The 25,692-nt window shown below is 34.1% G+C and overlaps 4 protein-coding genes across 4 annotated transcripts; all 4 read right to left on the bottom strand.

Annotated features, from left to right (window-relative positions):
* Positions 1 to 1,878: 1,878 nt before the first annotated feature.
* On the bottom strand, positions 1,879 to 5,324 carry LOC109018645 (protein SMAX1-LIKE 3-like). Its single transcript, XM_019000785.2, has 3 exons — positions 3,918 to 5,324; positions 3,464 to 3,734; positions 1,879 to 3,376 (listed from the first exon to the last, which is right to left on the bottom strand). Exons 1-3 carry the CDS (start codon positions 5,132 to 5,134, stop codon positions 2,210 to 2,212), a joined length of 2,655 nt encoding a protein of 884 aa, XP_018856330.2. The 5' UTR covers positions 5,135 to 5,324; the 3' UTR covers positions 1,879 to 2,209.
* Positions 5,325 to 9,087: 3,763 nt separating this feature from the next.
* LOC108987562 (transcription repressor OFP13-like) lies at positions 9,088 to 10,031 on the bottom strand. Its single transcript, XM_018960491.2, has one exon. The coding sequence runs from the start codon at positions 9,812 to 9,814 to the stop codon at positions 9,113 to 9,115; it is 702 nt and encodes a 233-aa protein (XP_018816036.1). The 5' UTR covers positions 9,815 to 10,031; the 3' UTR covers positions 9,088 to 9,112.
* Positions 10,032 to 14,784: 4,753 nt separating this feature from the next.
* On the bottom strand, positions 14,785 to 16,599 carry LOC109002162 (40S ribosomal protein S17-like). The gene is made up of 2 exons (XM_018979799.2): positions 16,389 to 16,599; positions 14,785 to 15,478 (listed from the first exon to the last, which is right to left on the bottom strand). Exon 2 carries the CDS (start codon positions 15,457 to 15,459, stop codon positions 15,031 to 15,033), a length of 429 nt encoding a protein of 142 aa, XP_018835344.1. The 5' UTR covers positions 15,460 to 15,478; positions 16,389 to 16,599; the 3' UTR covers positions 14,785 to 15,030.
* A 1,604-nt stretch (positions 16,600 to 18,203) lies between these two features.
* On the bottom strand, positions 18,204 to 24,142 carry LOC109002158 (pentatricopeptide repeat-containing protein At5g04780, mitochondrial). Its single transcript, XM_018979797.2, has 4 exons — positions 23,985 to 24,142; positions 19,184 to 21,342; positions 18,814 to 18,996; positions 18,204 to 18,640 (listed from the first exon to the last, which is right to left on the bottom strand). The coding sequence occupies exon 2, from the start codon at positions 21,277 to 21,279 to the stop codon at positions 19,405 to 19,407; it is 1,875 nt and encodes a 624-aa protein (XP_018835342.1). The 5' UTR covers positions 21,280 to 21,342; positions 23,985 to 24,142; the 3' UTR covers positions 18,204 to 18,640; positions 18,814 to 18,996; positions 19,184 to 19,404.
* Between the last annotated feature and the right edge of the window lie 1,550 nt (positions 24,143 to 25,692).

Genomic DNA, 25,692 nt, shown 5'->3' with positions numbered 1-25,692 from the left:
GTCATAAAATACGTAAGTATTGCACAATCTCTTTAATAAAAATGAGTAAACATGAGACTCACATGAAAAAAAAATTATTTTTTTTTAAAAATAAATCTTACACTTTTTTAAAACGACTACACATGATACTTGCACACTCTGAACATAGCATTACCTTTTTATTATATTGATCAAGTGAGCATAAGTTTTTCTATTTTTAAATCGATATGTAAAATATATTTTTATATTTGAAACTTTTTTCAATCCGACATGTCAACCGTGCTAATGATATATCATGATCCATTCCGAAAAAGCTTTTTGGTGAACAATATATATAAACGAACTCTAGCTAATTGGACCAATTGATCATTAACCATTGCCTTCATAAGTTCAAATGAAGAACTAGCATTGGTATTGGACTAATCAAATAGTCTAATTTTCAAAATTTGATAGAATCTAGCTAACTTTAAAATCACTGTATTGGATTCATCATACTTTAACATCTGAAACTATGAGCAACAGTACATTTCAATTTATCCTCAAATTTGAAGACTCACTGTTCATTAATGCTATCCATATTATTTTATGAATAAATCTTTATAACCTCCCAACACTCCACACTCTACATTTTTTTTAATTTTTATTATTTTTTTCATTTATCAAATATTTATTATATAAAAAATGAATAAAAAATTTGAAATAATTTAAAAAGAATAAATTCAAAAAAAATTAAAAAATTTAAAATAATATGAAGTGTGGAGTGTGGTGGAAGTTGTGTAACAAAACTCTTATTTTATTAACAAAATCATCAATATCTTTCGCCCATGACAAAGAGAGCTGCCATTCCTATGCACTAGGAATACTTTCCATTCTCTTTTTCTTCAGGTGTAAATCTATCTCTGTTTATTCACTGATGTATTAACTCTATGAAATAGACATTGATTTCATTACTGTTTTGCTCTATTGGGCATAATCTGCAACTTGGTGTTCCTTTTAATATACAATCTATTTGCCGAATTACTTGGTGTTCTGTTTGTTGGCTAATTTGGTTGAGGAAAAAAATTATTTGGGAAATAATAATTTAAGTATCAAATTAAATTATTAATTAACATATGGTTTAAAATATGAAAAAAAAAATTAAAAAATTATTATTAAAAAATAATATTATATTATTATTTTAATGAATCCAATTATGGCTAATTCAATATGGGGTTATAGATAAGGAGGTTTTGGATTTATGAAAAATATGTACTTTTTATCAAATTTTAAAGATGAAAATGATAGTCTAATACCAATACTTGAAGCCTTAGAAGTGGACACTACTCTAGCAATCTTGCCTCGCTCCTGTAAAATGCGTGGACACAACACAATGCTATTTATGTAATGTTAGATGTATGTGCAAATATAGCACATCCCTTTAAAAAAAAAAGTGAGATTCAACATTAAAAAAATAAAATTTTCATGCGGATCTTAAATCTATTCACTTTTTTTAAATGTAGTGTACGGGATTTACACACCTTAAAATTGCAAACATCATCTCTCTATCCGCAATCTAGAAGACGATCTTGTTTGGTTACACAAATGATATGAAATGAGATGAAAGTTAAATAAAATATTATTATAATATAATTTTTTTAATATAACTTATTTTGAAATTTGTAAAAGTTGAATTATTTATTAAATTTTGTGTGAATATTTGAAAAAATTGTAATGATTAGATGAGATGATTTGTATAACCAAGCGAGAAGTCCTGGTTTCTTCGAGAATTTAAATGGTGATCATTATGAATGCTGAACATGATGAGCAATATCGTACTAGAAATCATACTAGCTATATATATATCTTCGTTGAAAATTGAGGGAAAAGAAGAAGAAGAAGAAGAAGGCTGATAACTTATGGCTGTAGTTTGAAACTAATTTGAAGTCAGAAACTCCAAAGAAAAGAAAAATCCATATTTCACAGTGCTGCTGCAACCTATTACATGATGCAGTAAGAAAATGTCAAACCTACACCAATTAATTACACAATATAGCCCTACATATATGGCTGAATCGATCCTACCATTCCCAATAACGAAAAATCCTCGTAAATCTTTTCTTCTTTTTTTTCCATTTAATTCCTTCGTTTATCCCTCCCCAAAATTCTATATTAAAAGGAAAAACGAAAAAAGAAAAATGTATCATCTTACAAGGAAGATCATCAATCGTACTTCCCTCCTATTTCAACATGATCACAATTGTTGAATTCTGAAAGTAACATGCCTATCCACAGATTCCAGAATCCCAATGCCACAAACTGAATATCCATCATGATCTCCATTCATGTCTTCTTCTGTAATGGCAATATTCAGATCGAGTGGGAGACATTGGCTTTTCTCCTGCATGTCATCGTCATTGTTTTTTTCATTATTATCGGCATGTTTTTGCCTTCTATGAGGAGAACAGCCAGCTCTGGACTCAGAACTGAAACTTTCACAACTGAAAATGATAATGGCGTCCGTGAGAGGAACAGTATCGCCGCTAGGAAGAGTAATTCTTCCACTTTCAATTGCTTGCTTTATACCCTTTTGAGAACAGTAATCAATTTGCTCTATGTCTTCCATGAAGAACACACGGTGAGGATTCTCATTCACTGCTTCGCCAAATTTCTCAAGATAGCTGGAACTGAGATCGTCTCTCATTCTTTTCCTTTTGGATTCTTCAGTTGAATCAGCCCTTGTTGAAGAGAAGCTGCTGAAGCAAATTGAAACAAAGTTGCTTTGAGAACCAAAAACAAGTTTAGCTAGCTCTCTTGCAACCTTTTCCTTGCCATCATAATCAACACCTGAAAAGAATAGCCAAGTTTCTTCTTTGCTCTTTGATGATCTGTATTGCAAATTGTCTTTCCTCATTCTCATTCCAGACCTGCACTGAAGGATAGTTGTTGCAATCTCAGGAATAATATCTTTCTGCCAACGAACTTTTTTCTCCAGTGCATCGCATAGTATCTTCAAGTTCTCGGCATTAAGTTCTCTGAACATATGAAGGCCAACCATATCTTCCATTACTTCACTCGAAGAAGCTGAGTTAGGGCTAGAATTTGGATTTGACAGAAGTTCTGGTTTAGGGTCATTTCTCTCTGGCATGAACACTCTCAAATTGCTTTCATCGTCTCCATCACTGGTTTCAGATATCCAAAACTGCTGTTCTTTTGGACTCTGTGTGGTTTCGAAGGTGATAGGCCAACTCAAGTACTGGGTCTGATATAAGTCAGGGTTGCGCTCGTATGAAGAGACTGAAGTGGTGGAAGGAGGCGAGGAAGTAAAAGTGAGGGTTTTGTCAGGAAAACAAGGATTCTTATGGCCTGAACTGCAGAACTGGTTCCATTTCTTGCACAGATCCCTAACAGTGACACATTTCTGCATTAGATAAAATACAAAAGCACGTTAGTTTTGAATTTTTTATATGGAGGTGGAAGATGACAAAGAAAGGATAACATAAAAAACCTGATCATGATTCAAAGTGTGATCTTTTGTTGATCTCCTGTCTTCCTTATCCTGTTGCTGGAGCCATGAAGGCAAGCTTGACCTGGTGGAAATGGTGGTGTCCGTCTCCGTGTTACAAAAGTCACTTGCTATGCTTTGAGCTTCTCTCTTGAAATTGTCCACGCAATCCGTACAGCAACTTAGTCGCTTATCGAATCCAGTTTCAGGCAGTTGCAAACCAGGCGCATTGTTGGCCGATACCTTGCTTCTGAACTGATCAACTTCCAAATTACTGAGAAAGCAACATATATATATATATATATATATAGAGAGAGAGAGAGAGAGAGTTAATATAAAAAACGTCCCAAATGTCAAAAAGTAAAAAGTAGGAAACAAAGCATGAATTAAGTAGAAAGCTTGAAAAGAAAAAAAAAAAAAGCAAAAGTGTGGTAATTGGTTCATCAAATTTATATACCTTTGAAGGCTGAGAGTTAAGCTCAAGCTTCCAACCGGGATGGTAAGTGGATGAAGCTCCCAAATAGTCTCTAGAGAAGGGTAACCTGTTTTACATCTCATGTAAGTCTGAAAAGTGGCAATCCCAAAGAGCCGCAATCTTCCTGCAGTTTCCCCAATTCCACACACCAATCCTTTAAGCCCCATGATTATGTGCTCCAAAGGACAGTAGTAGTTTCTCCTTTCTTCGCCAGAAGTTGACCAAAACTCAGCAATACATTTTAGATCTCCCAAGTACAAGATCACAACCCCTCTATTAATATAGGTCTTCACAAGGCAACCTAGCTCCGCTAGCTTCTGCTCGACGTCCTCCTTGGAGGAGTTCCTCAGAGAGAAGAGATCAGGAAGACTAATGAATTTTGCAAAGCTTAACTCCCCGGGAACATTTCCTCTTTCACACTTGTCCATCACTCCCCTAAACACGCCCTCAGCTGTAGCCAGACACTCTCCTACGATAACAGTGTTTCTTTTTCTTTTGTTCGACAATTCATTCAAGACACTCATGACTTCTTCGCTCCTAACTTGATCGAAGGATTTACCTACTGGCACTTTGAACTGACTAAAATGTGGAGAAACATGCACATTAGTACCAAGATTAACTAGAGGCATGGTGCTAATTTCCTTGGACTGGCTAGTACTCATAGAAGGGCTTTGCTTTTGAGAACAAATCTCCAAAGAAACAGCTTGTTCTACCCTATTTTTCACTTGGGTACTCGAAAAACCAGCCTCTCGCATGACTCTGCTAACACTTGGGTCATCTAAAATAGAGATTATGAGCTGTTCCAACTCTATCTTAAGAGCTAAAATAGGTTGTTGCTGGTTTTCAATAGAGCCACGACGTTGGTGAGCCTGGGCACGCTTGAATGCTGCAACCAAGGCATTGGAGAGGGCAGGGTTGAGGTAGTGAGGGCTTAAAAGGGGGCTTGGAGTGGAGGCAGGAAGTCGGTTGAGCGCAACATTGAAGCAAAGCTCTAGGGCCTTGCATTGAAGGGGGTGAGAATGGGATTGAAGGCAAGCCCTTCGCAGAAGACCAGCAGATGATGCAAGCATGGCGCTGGCAACATGGAGAGGAGTCACTTGGGCATGGCCCCGGCGTTTAGCAAAGCTAACCGCTTGTTTCACCATGCTTACTGCCTCAGCAGTTAGGCCATGCTGTATACTGCAAAGACCCGATCTCATTTTCTTACTTTGTACTGAATATTCAGTACTACTACTACTACTACTACTACTGCAATCCTAGATATATAAAAGAAAGGAAACTGACTCTTACAAGTGATCTGGTCTTAATGGGTTTATAAGTTTAGAGCTGGGAAAGAGAGAATTAGAACATTGTTTGGGGAGAAAACTAATGAAGGCACCAATATGTGAGGAACTATATAGCCTTCTGCAGGTTTATATTTTGATAATTGATGAGAATTATTGGGATGTGTGCTTATGCTTTTCTTGTGAGTGAGGGAAATTTTGGCTTTGTATGTGAAAGTGGATTGCATGTGAAATGCAACTTTGGCGCTCTCTCTCTCTCTTCATGGCATAAAGGAATGTGGATGATGATTAAAAGCTGGTCTTACAGTATTGTGCGAACCATAAAATATATCTTAAAGCACTGAACTTTAAACATTAGGAATGGAATAATGGCTTTTGTTAAGAATAAGCTCAAAACTATATGATGAAAAGAGAAAGAGAAAAAGGTGGAAAAGGAGAAAGCAGAAAAGGGAGAGTCGTCCACCAATAACGAGACCCTGAGAAAAAGATAGGGAGGACTTGCTGTCTGTTTGCAGTCAGTAATTGGGAACTGTAGTTTGGCTTTTTATATGTCCTCCAAGAGCAACTTCAATTCAATTATACCTTTGATCATTGATTGATTGATTGAGTTATATCAAACTCAATCACAGATTATAAATTGCATGAAACCAATGTGAAACTATCCTCTCTCTCTCTCTCTCCAGTCGACAAAGTTGGCTTTGAGGCCCCCTTTATTTTGAATCATGGATTTCTGTTTGTTACAATTCGATTCCAGTTTTATCTTGTCAACATATATTATATTCTTATCTCATTTTCATATAATACGATGAAAATCAAGTACTCTCTCTTTTTAAAATATATATATGTATATAACAAATTATATAATTAATGGATAGTGCTACATTAACACGAGAATACATGAGTTATATGAGAATATAGTCTATATATAGTATTTTTCAAGGTTATATATTTTTTCTGAAAATAAACGACTTGTGTTTTTTAATATTTTGTAGCCTTTGGGTATTGAGAACATTTCACATACTCTCAGAATATCTCACTATTATTTATTATTTTATTATTACTTTTTACTTACTATTTACTATTATTTATTAATATTCTATTATTACTTTTTTATTACTGTTAACAGAATACGTGAGAGTACAGCAAGCTAAGAAACAGCTTTGCTGTTAATTAATCAATAAAATTACTTATTTCTGCAGCATCAGGCCCCCATTGATTAATGAAATGATTAATGAGATTTCACTGAGTTTGCAGAATTCATAATGCTATTTAATTACCATTGGGTTTGGATCAACTCGCTAGTTATTGGGATTGAGTTGAGTTAGAAAATGAGATTTAATGGGCTTCAGGCCCAGATTGAAAATGGGTTCCCATGGTCTGATCTACCATTTTCAAACTTTTAGATTTTTCTAATGTTGCAGATTAGTCTTCTCTATGAAAGAAACTTGTTGGGGAGATGAATTACTCAAGGCCTGATGGATGTAGTCAAGTGTTGCTTGAATTAGATAGATGTTTGAATATATCGGTGGCATTACATGAAGGATTAGAATGATAGTACTACTCGAAATTAAAAATTGTTAGATAGTTACTCTAATCGTATCATCAAATATGAATTGTATCATCATATCCATATTTCGAGATTATCTAATAATTATATACCGACTGAAAATATACTCGGATTGCTTTCGGGATTTATCTAATAATGAGAATAACATGCACCTAGACCAAATGTCCATTGTTTTGAATCAACAGTACTTCAATTCTACTCAAAAGTAATTGGTCTTTATTTTGCTTGCCTTGCTTTGATCATCTTTGAGCTTCCTTCCTTGTTTCATTTGCAGCACTTTCTTTCAGTTTCTTTTGAGCTGGATATATGTGACTGTCTTTATGGAAAATTATATCTTTTTTTTTTTTTTTCTTCCAGGAAAAACTCAGTACTGGGCATGCCAGTCTATATCTAGGCACAGAGAATTTGGGAGATCAGTTGTGTTTGTGGTGGCCCAGATTTTGTATTTCTTGGATCCGATCACAATTAATTTTTTATCAGATTGAGTGATGACTATTGATGAAAGTAGAAAATGAATTAAACTACTGTCTCTGCTCTTTCCTTGTCCTTTTATTCCACTCATTGGTGAAGGAATTTGCTATGGAGTGACTGAGGTTTTGTGAATGTACCTATTTGCCACTGTAATTTCCTTCTTTGGATGAACACAACCCATGCATGCTACGTAGGGGTGAATTTGGTCGGTCTCGAGGAAGTTTTGTGGATTGGGTCGGACTTATTTGAACTAGGGTTTTTCCATCCTCAACCAGATCGAATAGGCATAAGGACCGGTCTAGTCCGGTCAGTCCCATTCGATCATGTTTAATTATTTTTTTATTCTTTTTTTAAATAAGATAATAAAAAAATTATTTAAAATACTAAATTAAAATTAAGTAAATTTTTAATGTAGATTATGTAACTAACTTAATAAAAAAATATTTTATATTGTCAATAATAATAAATTAGATGAAAATTACATTATTAACTTGTATAATTACTATATAATTAGTTAATTTATATTATACATTAGTTAATTGATAGAATATTAATTTGTTAATAATATATTTTAAATTTTATATTTTTAATGGTGATAGGTTAGATAAAAATTACATAATAAGTTATACAATTATTATATAAATAATATATATTTTTTAATTCAGTCTGGGGTGAGAAACCCCTAAGTCGCAGGACCGGACCAAACCTACTTCAATCCTCTATTTCTTGGATCAAGACCGGACCAGATCAACTTTGGTCCTGTCCAGTTCGGACCGAACCGATCAATCTGGACGATTTCTCTAATCCGAACCAACCGACTAACACCCCTAATGCTATGTCCATCACACAATCCATGATGGATGAATGAAAAGTTATTACTACTTAAGAGTACAAATGTTTTTTCTTTCAATTTTTTCTCTGTTAATATTAGGATCCTGCTAGGTGCTACACCCATCAAGGATGTAGTTTGAGAGATCCTCCCAATAAGGTTATTTGGCTTTTTTTTAATACATTTTTTATATCTTTAAATATTTTTTTAAAAGAAATTCACAATATTATTAAAAAATAATTCATTAATCACTAAGTAAAAAAAATTGAATCGGAATCCACTGTCGGTAGCATTCATCGAGACGCATAGCATTATTCTTAATATTATTAGAAAGATTTTATTCATCATTCCTACACTACATATTTTTTTTTTAATAAATATGTAGCGTAAAAATAATGAGTATAAAAATTTTCTTAATTTAGTAAGAATAAAAAATTAAAAAAAATCACGTGAAATAGTGTGCAGGCAAGTGGATAGTGGGCCTCATATTGCTACTACCTCCAATCCAAGCCTTTTGCACCCACCCACCTACTGCAAATTTGACCTTTTTAAAAGAGAAAAAAATAGGAGATTCACGAAAGGTAAAACTATTTGGCTAAATGCGATTATGTTAGATAGTAAAGCGGATTTTATATTATGATTCATGACAATATATTATATCATTTTGTGAACTTTTATTTTACAAAAAAAAAAATCAAAAGTTAAATATTTTAATAACGAAGAAATTTTATTTATAAATATTTTAGTTTTATAAAAATAAAATTATAAATTAATATGAATGGATATAAAAATTAAATTTTAAAATTATTTTTATTATAAAATAAATCATTTAAGCATTCATTTATCACATTATCTTATTCTTTTAACAAACAAGAACCGGACCAACCTTTCCACCTAACAAGCTCATGGCTTCAGCTACTTTTCAGGGACAAGTAGTATGCAATGCATGAATCAAGGATACTGCATTTAAAAGCAATTATAACTTTTTAACCTACTTTAATATCCACAAAAACTGATGCATTAAAAGCTAAGTCATTACCATCTTTTCGATCTCATTAATCTCATTCTGACCCTGATCAGGTGAACAGAATATTGTAGAGGAAGAAGAACAAGAAGTAAAATCAAAGCAATTGGAACCAGCTGCAGGAGCAGCAGCAAGACCACAAAGAAGATCCACAAAGGCTCCAACAATAAACCCATGATTCTTCTTCCCATTCATCTTCAAATACCATCCCAGCAACTCCTCTAAGCACTCCCAATCTTTCAGCCCATGACACTCAACCATTTCCTCCATTGACCTCCTGAAATCAAGGTATGGGTCCTCCGACTCCATGGCCAAAACCACGCTCTCTTTAAATGGTAAACCTCCGTCTACTTTTGCCTTCTCTAAGATCGAGCTTGTGTCACCTGGCTCGTAAAACAGCCTCTCCGACCTCACGCTACGCACAACCATTTCCAGGGATTCCCCATCAAAGTCGAACTCAGACTCGGTTGAGTTGCTTGCGGATTCGGAAGAGTTTGAGAACCAAGACTCGGGTGTTTCGACTCCATCGATGATGATGGGATCAAGGAAAACAGAGTTCACTGTCTTGAACATGTCATGATCCCCAGCTCGGAATGAATAGGTCCTGGGATGCTTGCACGAGGGCCATTGCCATGGCTGCAACTTTGTTTCTGATGATCTGTTCTTGAAGAGAGAAGGCAGCTTCTTCATGATCTTCTTGCCCATTGGATCTGGAACTGCTTGCAGAGAAGTGGGCTTTGAGTCTTGGTTATTGAATCTATGGATTGTAAATGTTCATTAATGTGATCAGAGGAGACTGATATTTAAAGGAGAGGGGATAGATGAGATAGGAAGCGAGGGAAGATGGAGAGATAAATGGGACTGGTCGAGGCTTTCTTTGTGTTTAGGTTCGAAGAATTTAATGTTATTTAATGCACTCTCTCACCAACTGAATACGACCGTGCTTTTGTCATCTTTTTATTTTTTTTAAATAGATACTTAGATGAGATGAATGAGAGAAGTTGTGAATAGTAATAAAATAGTTTAAATTAAATATTTATTAGATTTTGAAAAATTAAAAAAAATTAAATAAAAAATATTATAAAATTAAAATATAATTTTTTAATATAATCGTTGTTTTAAGATTTGATCAAATCGAATTATTTTTTATGTTTTATTTATAAGTTTAGAAAAATTATAATAATTAATTTAAAAATATTTATATTTGAGTGATATTTAGAAATGAAATAAAATTAAATTAAATGAAATGAAGATTATTTCCAAACAACCCCTAAGAGTGATGATAAAAGTTCTAATATACATAAATTTTGTGCACTCTATTTAAAAAAATTTAAGATCTATTATTAAAAAAATAAGTTTTTTATATGAGTCTCATACTTGGTTCATTTATTGAAATAAATTATTATATATAAATATATGGCCACAAAGAATTTTATAAAGATAAATTTATAAATTATCGTAATTTGATACGATAAGTGAGATTATAAAATTATTTTTATTATAAAATAAATATAACTTATAGATACCAACCGAACAAGAAATGCTTACAAGATTGCAAAATTAAGTAAGGAAAAACAATAAATATGTAGTTCGATTGATAAAGACAGTTATTTTTTAAACCCATCAAATATGTCAACATGTGAAGGCTGTACTAAGGGCTGTTGTCCCTTGAAAACTTGTTCAGTCGCTTTAGTTCCCAGTTCCACATGTCTTTACATTGGACGAAAAAGACACCAACTGTTATGTAAAAATGTTTACCTCTTGAAGTGGTTTAATTTAATATGTTATATATATATATATATATATATATTATAATTAAAAAAAACTTTATAATTTGATGGATTATATTAAATTACATCACGTCAGTATATAAATTTTATTAGGTAAAATTTATGTGTAAACCAAACATAAACAACTTCAACTTATCTCATTTTATCTCATCTAATAATTACAATTTTTTTAAACTCGTAAACAAAATATAATAAATAATTTAGTTTTTTTAAATTTTAAAATAAAAATAATATTTTAATAATATTTTATATAACTTTAAACTTTCATTTTAATTCACTACCAAATCACGCCCATGTCTTAAGAATTTGAAGAAAGTCACAAGTTGGCGGGATTTGAAAGTTGATGTTGCAAAGAAGAAAGAAGACCATAATTATTAATGAATATATATACATAGGTGTGTGCATAGACAAACAGTCAGAATAAAGCAAAAATGAAAAAGAGGCAAAGTTCATGCAAGTGATTTTAAGAGGGAAAGTATGAATCACTGATCACATTAATTGTCCTTGCCCTAGAATTTATGAGGACTGAAGATTGAGACCCCAAGGGATAGATCATAGGCCTCTCATTTATTTTCTGATATACCTTAATTATTGTACATGGCAGTAAGAACACATTCAAACCCGAATACCTTCTTTTCTCTTTAGCCATTCATATCTTAGGTGCTGTTAAAGTACTAAGAATAATTAAGATATGAATTAGAAATTATATCGTAGAGTAATATTACATACAGTCATAGAATGCACAAACGTCGTGCAGTCGCTTTGCTTTAACTAAGAATAATTAAGATATGAATTAGAAATTATATCATGGAGTAATATTACATACAGTCGTAGAATGCATAAATACCGTGCAGTCGCTTTGAAAAAGAGTGGGGTCCACTATTAAAAATTTAATTTCTTTTCATGTGGGTTTCATATTTATTCACTTTTTTCAAAGCGACTGCACGGCGCTTGCACACTCACGACTGCAAGTATCATTTCTCTATATCATGTTAAATTACTATTTATTTAATAATTGGATTTTATTAAAAAAAAATTAATACTGTAATCGCACCAAAAAAGAAAGAAAGAAAGAAAAGGATCATCAAAAGTCTGCTTTTGTTACTGAACATGATCAAATCATGCAGAAGCTAGCTCTTGGAGAATGCCAAAAAAATGGTGGGAGCCTCCCATTATATCACAAGCAGTAAGCCATGACAGATAATTTGTCAATATTGATAACTGACAAAGCTTAGATCACATGGAAGTTAATGTCAGAGGACGAGCTCTCTGTGTTTATGGACAAACCCATGTGCTCACTGTAAATCCACATCTGAAATTCATGAGATTTATGCACTTCTGTGAAGATCTGTAGAAAAATCTTGCATCTACTTAGGAAGATATCATTTGATCTTTTGCAAAGGTGTTGATTATTTGAGCTGTTGGTACGTGGTTGGAAGCTTCCATTCATTTCAAGCTTCACAAACATCCTTCAATCTTTATCCAGCCTACTTTAATTAAGAGTCCAAATACCCCTAAAAAGGTTGATTTTAGATCTAAAATCTCATGCATGCTTCTACAATGAAGAGATTCTGGTGGGGGAATCTCTAGATTGATATAATGTCTTTGGAATTATGGGTTCTTTGTGCAGAAATGGTTGGAAACTGAAGTGGTTTGTCTCCTTCCTACCTAATTCATGATTGGCTCAGAGCATCCATGCGTGGATGGATGCACATGCTCCGTTGACCCTTTTGTGTTGTCGGCTTAACCATGGGTTTGGGAAACAGTGTTTTCTGTAGAGTTCAATTATGTAAGACAGCCTCTACACGTACTGTCATGACTGGAAATGAACATGGAAGAATCAGAAGATGCAGAGTTTCCATTTTGTTGAAGAAATTAACAAAAAATATCAATCGAGACCTACTCATCTAACCAAGGATGGATTAAGGTTAATTCAGACACTGATAATTTTTGTCACAAACTGCAAACTTTACGTGAATTCAACATGAAATTAGTGGGTTGAGATTGAAATATGTAATTTGTTTAATGAAACAGATTGAATTAGGTTAACTCATTTAACTGATATTTAGTCAGCCTCAGCAAAACAATCCAGGCGAGCAAGATAATATACTATAGCCATGTGGATTAAACAGCAGTACCATTTAATATAAGCATGCGCATTGTACAATTTTTGGCATATCTTAAAGATCCACATTTGGGAAGAACATGGAGGAGGACAAGGATGTCGCAAAGAATGTTCAGTGTTTTGTTTGGATTATTTTTATGTATTTGGAAGATGGAAACTTAGAATAAGCCTAATATGAATCATAGAAGCAGCTTCGACATGTCTGCGGAAGAGGACACATACGTTGGAGGGAACAAGTTTGTAAAGTTAATTGCTTGCAAAAATAATGCCAACCTAAAATCAGCATAGTGTTTTCAATTGCATAAACAATGCGAACCTAAACTTAAGAAAAAGCACAAAAGGAAGAATCCCATTACAAATCACTTGATCATTGAATCGACCCAATGCACTGCTAGAAGGGAAATTGGGAAGGAATCTTTGAGGAAACAATGATTGGATTGAATGAGCTTGTACACATATGCCAACCGAAAATTGGAAATAATACAAAGTTGGAAATAAACCCTGAGGGATAACTCAACAAGTCCGGGCTTGGGTTTGCTCTCCAATGGTTACCAGTTCGAGTCCCCTTAGGGCCACAGGAGGTTTACCTGATCGTTAACTTCAAAGCATGGGATTAGTCGAGGTGCGCGCAAGCTGGTCCGGATACCCACAGTTATCGAAAAAAAAAAGTTGGAAATAAAGCTTTCGATTGATTTGAAATAAGACTAGGAATTTGAAAATTGATTGATTTTTAGGAATGTGAAAAGGGTCTTTTTTTGTTGTTGTAAAGGAATTTATGCAGATTTTGCACTATATATATCTTCTCCAATGTGACATGTTGAGTACTTCCTTCTTTTTGTAATGTTTTAAAGCAACCCTTTCTTTCTTTTTGGATAAGAGAGATTTTTATAATAGAGCACAAACCTTGACTCGCAAATTGGAATCATGGAAAACAAGGTATGGAATGCCGTGGAGACTCTTTCAATAAATAATCAGACACTCTTATGGTTCATGTGTATTGCCAAAAGAACACTTGGATTGAAGAGGTCGCTGAACGAAAGGGCCAAGTCCATACTAAAGGCGGGGCTCATCTTATGGCTCCCCCCAGCCCACACCGATGCTAGTTACCTAATCACTTCTCCCAAGTCCCATCTCTTGTTTGAAATTCAATGTCATTGTTTAGGCAAGTGAAGTTAGAAGCAGAGGGAGCCGTGAACTCCGGGAGATGGAACTTCCCTTACTTCATTATCATTTCATTTTTCAAATTTATGAATGCTTGTGGGCACGAGCATAGTATGGGGACTTAGAAGAAAGTCAAGTGGAGCTACTTGCAAGCGTTAGAGGTTTCTGCGGTGTAGGTAATTTAGGTGAGGCTTCGAGGGTTTGGAACTTGATGGCGGATGACAGGTTGGACATCGATGCTGTTGAGAAAATGATGGAAACCCTTTTCAAGATTAATCGGTTTGTGACGAAGCCATGAAGCAAATTCAGACGAGGAGGACAACGGGTATAACTGATTTGGATCTTTCACCCTTATAAGGCTTGTGATTAAGTTGATGTGTAAACGGGGAAAGATGACACAAGCATACACGAAGAAATGTGTGAGAGAGGGATTAGAGCAACTCAAAAGTGTGTGAAAATGATAGGTAGGTGTGAGCTTATAACGTATATCTACACAATGTTACTGCTAACAAGCACCATAACGAGAACGACCTCAGGATTTCCTTAACAAACACCAATTAACTCTCAAATGCACGCACATCCACAAAATGAAACCCATTGATAGCAAACCCAAAAGCTTTAGCATTTAACCATGAACCATAACGAGAAAGGCCTTAGGATCTCAAGTAATTATATTAGGGGCACCATCTTCCAAGTTCAAAAACATCTAATCACTCAATTATGACCAAAACTAACAATCCGAATACCTTGTCACTATAACAAAACATCAAAACTAACCAAAAAGAATCCAGAACTTCAATAAAAGTTAAGATATTGATTCTTAAAAGTACAGAGACTCAACCATCTCAGTACCTCCTAGGACCACCACCTGCACCACGATTAAACACCTGTGCAGGAACAACAGGCTGTAGCTCGGCTTCAACAAGCCCAGGGATATCAGACATACCAAGAGCAGCAAGCATATCAAGGGTCTCCTTATCAACCTTAATTTCATCAGTCTTAATAGCAGACTCATCTGGAACAAAGTCCATACGACGCTCCCGCTCTTCTTCTTGCAGCTTCAGTGAGATGCCACGCACTGGACCCTTCTGAATCCGCTTCATCAGGTGGGTAGAGAAGCCAGCAATCTTGTTGCGGAGCCTCTTTGAGGGGATGATGGCAACCTCCTCCAAAATCTTCTTGTTGGTGTGGAAGTCCAAGGTCATCTTAGAGTAATACCTCTCAATCACCTGGCGTGAAGACTTCTTCACAGTCTTGGTTCGAACACGACCCATTTCAGAGAATTAACTGTTCCTGAAAGGATACAGACAAGGTTAGAAGATAAAAGATCTCATTTGTTACTCTTCTCAGAGACACTACTTGAAAAACAGGAAAAAGGAATTTAGATTCGAATTATCAATGCAGATTCACAAGGTCAACATAAACAAACAGCCCAGTCAAGCTTTGTAATATACTTTGGAAATAAAGATGGCAACGAGCGGATCTAGTAGAAATAAACATTATATGCTTAACGGAAGATGTGTAGAAACAAAATAAACAATAACTATAGACTGTAGATTGCCAATTACACATTCCAAAAGGATAGCTAAACGCCCATATAACAGATCCTTACACACAAGCTTTTGGCTTGGCAAAAAGAGGTTATAATTTCCCAACGGCAACGACCAAAGAGAACAGAAAATTCAAGACAGTAGATATTCAAAATCCAAGAGAGCCCTCTAACTATTTAAACTTAATTCACATTCAAACTCCTTAACATTATCAATTCGACACCCCTAAGTTCCCATTTTATTAGACACGATTCTCCTCTTTATCCTCACAGTCACAATATTTACTACAGGGCTGGCTTATTTAAAATACAATACAATGCGATCTCCTCGTTTCATCGATGAATGTGAGAAATTAAACGAAAGGAAAAAACTCCTTAATCTTAGATTAAGAAGACATAAAAAAAAAGTATATTTTTTTAGACAAATAAGTGAAGGCACAACAGCTATCCTATATTGGGTTGCCGTGAAAATCCAAGAAAAGGAAAAACCCCATCATTAATCTAAAACTATTAACTGTTTTATGATCTGGGTACGACTAAGACAACAATATCGCATCTTCCAGTTGAGTTGAACTTTTCCGTTCTTGTTCTTTTCAAGGAAAACACAAAGGGAAGCAAACATCAGAAGAAGGCCGAATGTAGAGTAGAACTTACTCGGGGAGGGCGAGGAAGCCGCGCGAGGAGACTCAGGGAGGCACTACTCGGCCGCTAAGGAGAGGTGATGGGAGGGCTTAAACGAGGCAAAAGCTCTGATATAAGCTTGAGACTCTGAGAATTAGGGTTTCGCGGACTCTAGGTTTTTATGTGATTGGACAGCCTACAAGATTGCCCTTTGGGCCTTACTTTCGTACGTGCCCTCAATAAGGGCTTAGAAGTTGGGAGCCTCAAATGGACTATAACAGTCCGACTCGAGTATTGTAAAAACAAAAAAAAATTATTAGGTTCGAAATATGAGTGTTCATTTGGGTAAGATAAAAATTCGGTTCGGTCTAGTCTTAAAATTTAAAAAATTAAATTTTAGTTTTAGATTTTGACTTGAAATAAATTCAGGCCGGAATCCGAGTTGCAAAACCCGAGTAAACTTGGTCTGGCTGCCGGATTTTAAACCCAAATGTCTGAATGTTTTTTTATTTGAAACGTTGTCTATTTTTTGTTTTGATCTGGAAACCAAGGTGGTGTTGTAGGTAATGAAAAGGCACTTGAGTTGACTCTATTGATGATTGTTCAACAATTAATAAATAATGTAACAGTGTCACATGTCAAGGTGTCTTAGATGCCATGCTGCTAGCATTACAAAAAAAATATATATATATATATATATATATTAAAAACACCATGATTTTCAAAAGCCCAAAATACCTTTTTTTTTTTCAAAAAGAAAATGATTAAAAATAAAAACCCTTGAGAGATTATAAGAGATTTCATAGTTTTATAATTATTTACGGTTTTTTAAATTATTTCTAGGATTTTTTTTTTTAATTTCGTAATGTGAGGGCTGTGGCAAACTTTAGAGTTGCGTGTGGCAATGGTCATTCCTATAGATTTCTATGATAAAAGTGATCTTAAATTCGAATGAATGAAATTCTTCTGTATTTTGGATCCCCACACAGTACCTACCTCTTGTTTCACTCAAATATTTTGCATGTACATGAATGAAGCCAGTGTGAACAAGATGAGTGGTGTCTAACTGTCAATCACCCCCGACGTGTATTTCTTTTGGTTTCCACGTCAAAACAATCAAATAAAAAAAAAAAGTGGGGTTTCGACTTTAAAACCAGGATTCATTCGGTTCCAGCCCGAGTCTAACCCGGTCTGGGTTCTAGCCTGGATTTGAAACTCGAGTTCCAATCCGGGTATACCCAGATTTCCAAGCCGGAATTTGGATAACCAGTCATAGTTTGAAATATAATTTTCAGTAATATTTTCATCTTATCATAAAATAATATATTATTAAAATTATTTATAAAAAAACTGGTATAACATATCTACACCAAACCACCTAATAATTATTCCTATAATTATTGTCTAGGACTTAGTTTACATAATATTTATTATAAGGATTTAGACTTTTAGTTATTTTCACCCCATGGAAACTAATTATATTTCTAAGAGATTTAACTTGAATCTGATTTTTTATGTAATTGGATCCAAGCCCAAGTCCGTTACCCAGTGGGAAAGATTTGGGGTTTCAGGCTGAACTTGATCCAATTTATTAATCTATTTTTGCAAGAGACTAGCCTGAAATTAACACACAGCTAAGTATTTGTTCAACTTGTTTGCTCAGAAAATGGGATTTATTTCTAGGACCATTGGCACTTAAATGTTAACGTGTTTTGCTCAGAACCCATTTCTTAAGCAGAGATTTTTTATCATTACTGATGGACAAAAGTACATCTTTTCCTCTTTAATTATGCTTTACCCTGTTTCCTATGAATTACCAAGAGTTCTTATCAAGCATACTATGGAGCCTTTTTGCACATCCTAATTTGTCCAGTGAAAGTGCAATCGCCAATACAAAGTTTCTTTGGAGCCTTACCAATATTGCAATACAAATATGTGCCTAAAAGAATGATTGATAGTACAAAGTTCTAAGGTGCATTCATCAGCTTGATAGATAGCTGAGTATAAACAAGATTGGATTGAATATAGATATATTTTATACCAACAAAATAGACAAAAAGCCTTTTCCATGGTTTGCACCAAAACTAAACCAACATTGCCCTAGGTCTTTGTCCACTGAGCTTTACAAGCTCATGGAACAGCAATGTAAGGGGTGACCTAAAGCACCGAGTCTCCTTACCATATCATTACAAATGTCCCGTTTATTGATTTACACAGGATCGCAAGTTGCAACCACAAGGGAGCATGGGTTGGAAGAATTCATGCACTCTCTCCTTTATGTATACCTGTTTTTCAAAATTTAATCACAACAATTACGCACACATCAAGAACTTCAACACATTCCATGTTTCCATTTAAGTGCAAAAAGATTGAGATGATAGGTAACTAACAACATGACACAGATAATTGACTGTAGAGTCTGACAATCTAGTTTTGAGAATAAAAGGTCAGAGCATACCTGCATTTGCTGGCTCCGAGTTTAGGTGATAAACCAAGTATTGGACCGGAAAAGAATTACCAAATAGGTGCCGTAAGAGCTGCATACCGAAGCAAATTCTTACAAACAGCTTTATCCATTATCCAGGGAAATTATTCATTGGCCTCAATATCAGACAACCTCTCATGCCTGCCCCTACTCTACCTGTCATAAAGAGAGAGAGCTCCCATAAAAGTTATGATGACAAAGACCTTTAAGCAGGGAGGGCGAGAGAGAGAGAAAGAGACATGAATGTTGAAACCATTATACCCATGTGCTACACAATTTCGGAAATCTTTAAGGTTACTATAGCTACTAAGAATCCATCACTCAAACTTGTAATTCAAATTACCTGGTCGTTGCTCACACGGTTGAAACTGATTTTGATGATGGATAGTGTAATATACCAAGAATTATACATGACATCATGAAAACTGGGGTTGACAATCACTCAACTTGATATTCAAACCCTTCACTTTCTAACACTTGGACCCATCCCAAAGCAGACAAAATGCATAAACCACTCACACTCGCTACAAATCACATGGACAAGACAGTGAAATAACCAGCATTTCACCAAAAATCTCCACAAGAACAATATCCATCCTTAAAATGGTGAAAACGGTTTGTATCTCGAACAATGATCTCCCACTCTGTCATATTTGATGTAAGCTTCATAAAAGAATGACAATCCCCACAGATTCTGAGATTTTTCATAATCCTGATAGGCATATTCCGAGGTAAGCACATAAGCCCAAAAGTAAGAGCAAGCTTCTCACTGTGGTGTCTCAAGAGTTGTTGCTTTCTGCTCTCTTCCACAAAATGAAGGTCATGTTCAGTCTCAGCCTTGTAATCCATTTTCTCCAACTTGGCAATCAAATCATCCAACTTTGAGTAAATCTCAGCAATTTGAGGATGATTTCTCTCACCAACCATAAATGAATGAACTTTGTCCTTGATTTCAATCCAACTCTTACCACTCTCCTTCTTCACGTCACTTTCCTTAAGAAGCTTCCTTGCTAATGCGACTTCTTCCCACTTTTTATTCATTGCATATATGTTTGAAAGCAAAACATGATTTCCTGCATTATTAGGTTCCATCTCAAACAAATGCTTAGCTGCAACTTCAGCCAATTCAAGATTTCTATGGATCCTACAAGAAGATAAAAGTGAACCCCACATTGAAGCAGTCACATCAAACGGCATCTTCTCTATCATATTATAAGCTTCACGAAGCAGCCCTGCCCGACCAAAAATATCAACCATGCATGAATAATGAAGCACATTGGGTGACACCTTGTGCTCCCTCATCATAAGATGGAAATATTTATGTCCTTTCTCAACTAAACCCATATGGCTGCATGCATTTAATACAGCAATGTATGTGACTTCATTTGGAGAAATATCCATCTGCTGCATTTTTTCAAATAAAATCATTGCCTCCATGGAATGAGCATGCCTAGCAAACCCAGAAATCATTGCATTCCATAAAACAATGCTCCTCTCGTCCACACCTTGAAACACGATGTAAGCTTCTCTAATGCAGCCACATTTGGCATACATGTCTATAAGAGAGGAAGCAACATATATATTAGATCCAAATCCAGCTTTACATAACACACCATGCACCTGTTTCCCTTCAATCAGAGTTGCCAGACCTGCACAAGCACAAATAGCAGACGAAATCGTAAACTGATTGTGCTCCAGCCCAGACATTTGAGTTCTGTGAAACAACACCAAAGCGTCCTCATGAAGGTCATTTTGCACATAACCTGCCACCATCGAACTCCATGTAACATCACTCCTCTCTGGCATGCACTCAAAAACACAGCTTGCATCCTTTATCATACTGCACTTGGCATAAACATCAAGCAAAGCAGTTCCCACAAACACATTGGAGTCCATTGCGGCCTTAATAGCAAATGCATGCAACTGTTTACACTCAAAAACAGCACATTTCGCAGCACAAGCACAAAGAACACTCGAAAGAGTGAATTCGCTAGATGGGGTTCCTTTCCTTTGCATCTCGACAAAAAGACAAAGGGCTTCCTGCTCCTCACCATTCTGAGCAAGTGACCCAATCATCGTATTCCACGAAACCAAGCTTCTCTCGCCCATTTCGTCAAACACAGCACGAGCGCAGTCAGCTAAACCACATTTAGAATACATGTTAATGAGCATGTTCGACGTTAATGTGTCTGCTTCCAACCCAACATGAATGATCTTTGCATGGCAAGCCTTCCCTTCAATAGGTGCCCTTGTTCTTGCAAATAACTGCAAGAGTTCATGCAAACCCGAAATATGGGGAGTATCAGTTGTACCCTCATGAACAAGGTCTTCCGGTTCTGAATTTGGGCTCTGAGCTCTGACATTGGCTAAAACTGAAAAGTACCTATAATGGAGACCAAAATCAACCTGAAGTCCCATGTATCTCCTCAGGTTTCTCATATCAATCTTTACGACATCATAAAAAAAGTCATTGAAAATTTGAAAGGGCTATGCTCTTATGCCCTGTAGAAAAACGTAAAATATGTCTTATATTCATTCATAGAAATATTTCAACCATAAAGTAATTACACAAAAGTAAATTCACCAACTGGCGTGGCTAGATGCAGTACGTCATATTGTAAAGTTACTTTTTAATGTAAAGTAGATCTAGCACATCACGTGAAACCACATCAGCTTATAAATTTACTTTTTATATAATCTCTTTGTATCTTAACGTTCTCATTTATTCAACGTTTCATTTAACATTTAATATTGCATAATTTACTTTTTATAATTGTTTTTATTTCAAATATGTTAATAAGTGCCCTTCTACGGTACCGAATGGTGTACCGAAGAAATGGGTGCATTTCTGCTGTCTTTTTTTTTTTAATATCACTACCTAATGGTGTACCAAAGAAATGTGGTGAGATTCACATATTATATAAATAAATATATATATTCTCTCTAAATTATAGAAAATGTATTCTTTTTCATATACAACCTAAATCCGAAAAATGTTCTAATCATTTGAGGGCCTTAACCATGTAAAGGGTTCAAAGAACATCACCAGACTTTCGAACGCATGGACTGTGATTGTGAGGCCCAAAAACAAAGTACAAATAGTTAGTTTAGGTTATGGGTCAGAGAAAAACATATAAAAACAGATGAAGATGACGATGATGATGATGATGTCTAATTGATTGATTTGACATAGCCCTCATCCGAAATAAGTTTTGAGGTCTAAAATCCCCAATAACTTGCAGCCAGAAAAAACCACCTAAATTCTTGCATTTATGAAGTTTGTGAACTTAGTTGGAGAATGTTTAGCATAAGAGTAGTGATAGGTTACAACTCAACCACAATTCATTTATAATTCTTAATAAAATAGTATTTTTTAAATCTTTAAAAACATTAAATTAAAATAAAAGTCAAACTAAAATTTTAAAAAATATATTATTCAGGGTTGTAGACAAGTTGTTAACAAGCAGTTGGTGTATCATTTTTGTTAGCATAATTGCTTAGTTAGGGTTTTCTTAACATGGTCGACGATCACACTGTATTGATGTGTCATTGTTTCTTATATTTTAATCATTAGATTAACTCTCGTTTTTTAAAAAATAAATCTAATGATTGATTAATAATATTCTATCCACATAGTATGATAGAAGTGAAAAGACTTGTGTAGATCTGTACGATATGTTATTTTCCTAAACTAATGTTACGTGAATTTGATATGCTCAATCAACAACAGAATCAAAACAAAGTTTTCATTTTCATATGGTCCATATCTTGTCTTTTCGAGAGTAGATTTACTTCTTATTTAGTGAATTTAATGCACTCAATAGACATAACGAAAACGAGAGATGGACGTGGAACCAACCCTAAGGAGGCATAGAAGGGACAGAAATTTTTTTTTATAAGAAATTGAGGCAAAGCATTAAAGGTTTGCATGCTTACAAATTTGGAGTGGACCCTTTTCGATGAGTAAAAACCTTAGTTGGTTTGAGTTCTTTTTATTCGAGTCTTTCCCATAAGATCAAGCATATCTTCAACCCAACTAAAAGGCAAGAAAGATACCCAACCCATCCTCGATAACATGATATCCTCTTCATCTCATCCCTTTTTACAGTATATTTCTTTTTGGGGTGTAGCTTTCATTGCCCATTTATTCATAGGTCAAACTCAAATGAATGAATGGCAAGTTGTGGTAGTGTAAATGTATCTAAATCACTTTTGTGGTCGGTTTGATGAGAATATATACCACTTGCTTTGGTCCTACTTCAGCTTGATGAAGTTGTTTTCACTTCCCATACTACCTCAAAAAATAAATCCCATGAAAGCAAAAAATATATATATATTCAAAAAAAGTGAAAATATATTCCCATCAATTGGTTTATTTTATATTGTCCAAAAGATGTTGGGTGAAACGATATCTAATGATGTCTTCCAATGGCATTAAACCAAAAAAAAAAATGAAAAGCTTCCATATAGCTTAGAAAGCATTGTGGATATGAAGGCAAATTGGGTTTTATTATAATTTTTGTTTATAAATAATAAAATTTGGGTACAAAGTGGAAGCTTAGCCCTCCTCCCATTAATAATCCATGGATTTTAAGTAAAGGTGGGATTTGATCTTACATCACTATCATGATTCGTGAAGCTGAAACACGTTGCCAAATTACCAATTAAGAACCATATGAGCACATTCAAACTCCTTAACATTATCAATTCGACACCCATAACTTCCCATTTTATAAGACACGATTCCCCTCTTTACTCTCAGTTACAATATTTACTACAGGGCTGGCTTATTTAAAATACAATACAATGCGATCTCCTCGTTTGATCGATGAATGTGAGAAATTAAACGAAAGGAAAAACTCCTCAATCTTAGATTAAGAAGACATAAAAAAAAGTATCCTTTGTTAAACAAATAAGTGAAGGCACAACAGCTATCCTATATTGGGTTGCCGTGAAAATCCAAGAAAAGGAAATACCCCATCATGAATCTAAAACTATTAACTGTTGTATGATCAGGGTACGACTAAAACAACAATATCGCATCTTCCAGTTGAGTTGAACTTTTCCGTTCATGTTCTTTTCAAGGAAAATATAAAGGGAAGCAAACATCAGAAGAAGAAGGCCGAATGTAGAGTAGAACTTACTCGGGGAGGGCGAGGAAGCCGCACGAGGAGACTCGGGGAAGTACTACTCGGCCGCTAAGTAGAGGTGATCGGAGGGCTTAAAGGAGGCGAAGGCTCCGGTATAAGCTTGACACTGAGAACTACGGTTTCGCGGACTCTAGGTTTTTATTTGGTGCGACAGCCTACAAGATTACCCTTTGGACCTTACTTCATACGTGCCCTCAATAAACGCTTTAAGCACTCGAATTAGTTTAAAATTAAATTTATTGAATATTTAATTATTAAAGAGTTAAATATATCCACAATGAATTAATTAAATTTTAATATATTCAAAATTTTAAAATTTTTTTTAAATTTAAAGATTATTATATATACATCAAATACATATTTTATTAATTATTTTTCATTCATTTTCGTTCTATCACATATTTTATAATAATTGGTATATTAATTTGAGTTAGTGATATATTAATTTAATAAAAATATGATTATTAATTAATATATAATTTGTAGAATAGTAAAATAAGATAAAATAAATTAAATTAATAATTAAAAAAATAAATATTTTTGAAATTATTAATTATTTATTACTATATAATGAATTAATGTATAATTTAATATTGAGATTTAATGTGAATAATCAAAACTATATTCATCTTATATTATTTTATTGTTATATAATGAAAAAATAATTATTCTAATATAGAGATTTATGTGAATGAAATAGTTAAAAGTCAAATTTCTCTCATATTCATAAAAAATGTCATTTAACTTTGACTAATCCAATAAAAGTGCTCTAAAATTGAGAGTCTCAAATGGACTATAAACAGTCCGACTCAAGTCTTGTAAAAAAAAAAAAGGAAATATAATTTAGGGTAATATTTTCACCTTATCATAAAATTATATATAAAAATACATAACATATCTACTCCAAACCACCTAATAATTATTGTCTAGGACTTAGTTTACATAATATTTATTATAAGGATTTAGACTTTTAGTTACATAAATATTTTTATTTCGTTTTTTTTAAAGAATATATATCGTTTTACCCCCATCTAAACTAATTCTATTTCTAATAGATTTAAGCTTCGTTTGGATACCAAACTTATCTCAATTTATCTCAACTCATCATTACAACTTTTTCAAATCTCAATACAAAATATAATAAACAATTCAACTTTTTCAAATCTCAAAATAATAATAATATTAAAAAATAATATTCTAACAATATTTTATCATCTCAACTCAACTCAACTCAACTCAACTTAACTTACTTCAACATCTAAACACAACTTTAACTTTATTATTATTTTTTTATTATTTTGGTAATTAGATCAAAGCCCAAGTCCGTTATACAGTGGGAAAGATGGGGGGACCTGGGCTTAGACTGAACTACTTGATCCGATTTATTTATCTATTTTTGCAAGACACAAGCCTGAAATTAACACTGAGCTCAGTATTTATTTTCATTTCTATGACCATTGGCAGTTCTACCGTACCGAATGGTGTACAGAAGAAGTGGGTGCATTTTTGCTGTCTCTTTTTTTTTTTTTTTTTTTTAATATCACCATTCGTTCTACCTAACATTTTTCTTTTCTTTTTTATAATTTTTTATCCATATATTTGTTATAATTAAGATAAATAAACACAGCATATAAATTTAAAGTATTTATCGTATATAATATATATATAATATATGTATATATATATATTATCTCTAAATTAT

This window comes from Juglans regia, chromosome 5 (assembly GCF_001411555.2).
Source record: "Juglans regia cultivar Chandler chromosome 5, Walnut 2.0, whole genome shotgun sequence".
Lineage (NCBI taxonomy): Eukaryota > Viridiplantae > Streptophyta > Magnoliopsida > Fagales > Juglandaceae > Juglans > Juglans regia.
This window is presented reverse-complemented; position numbering and strand designations above follow the sequence as displayed.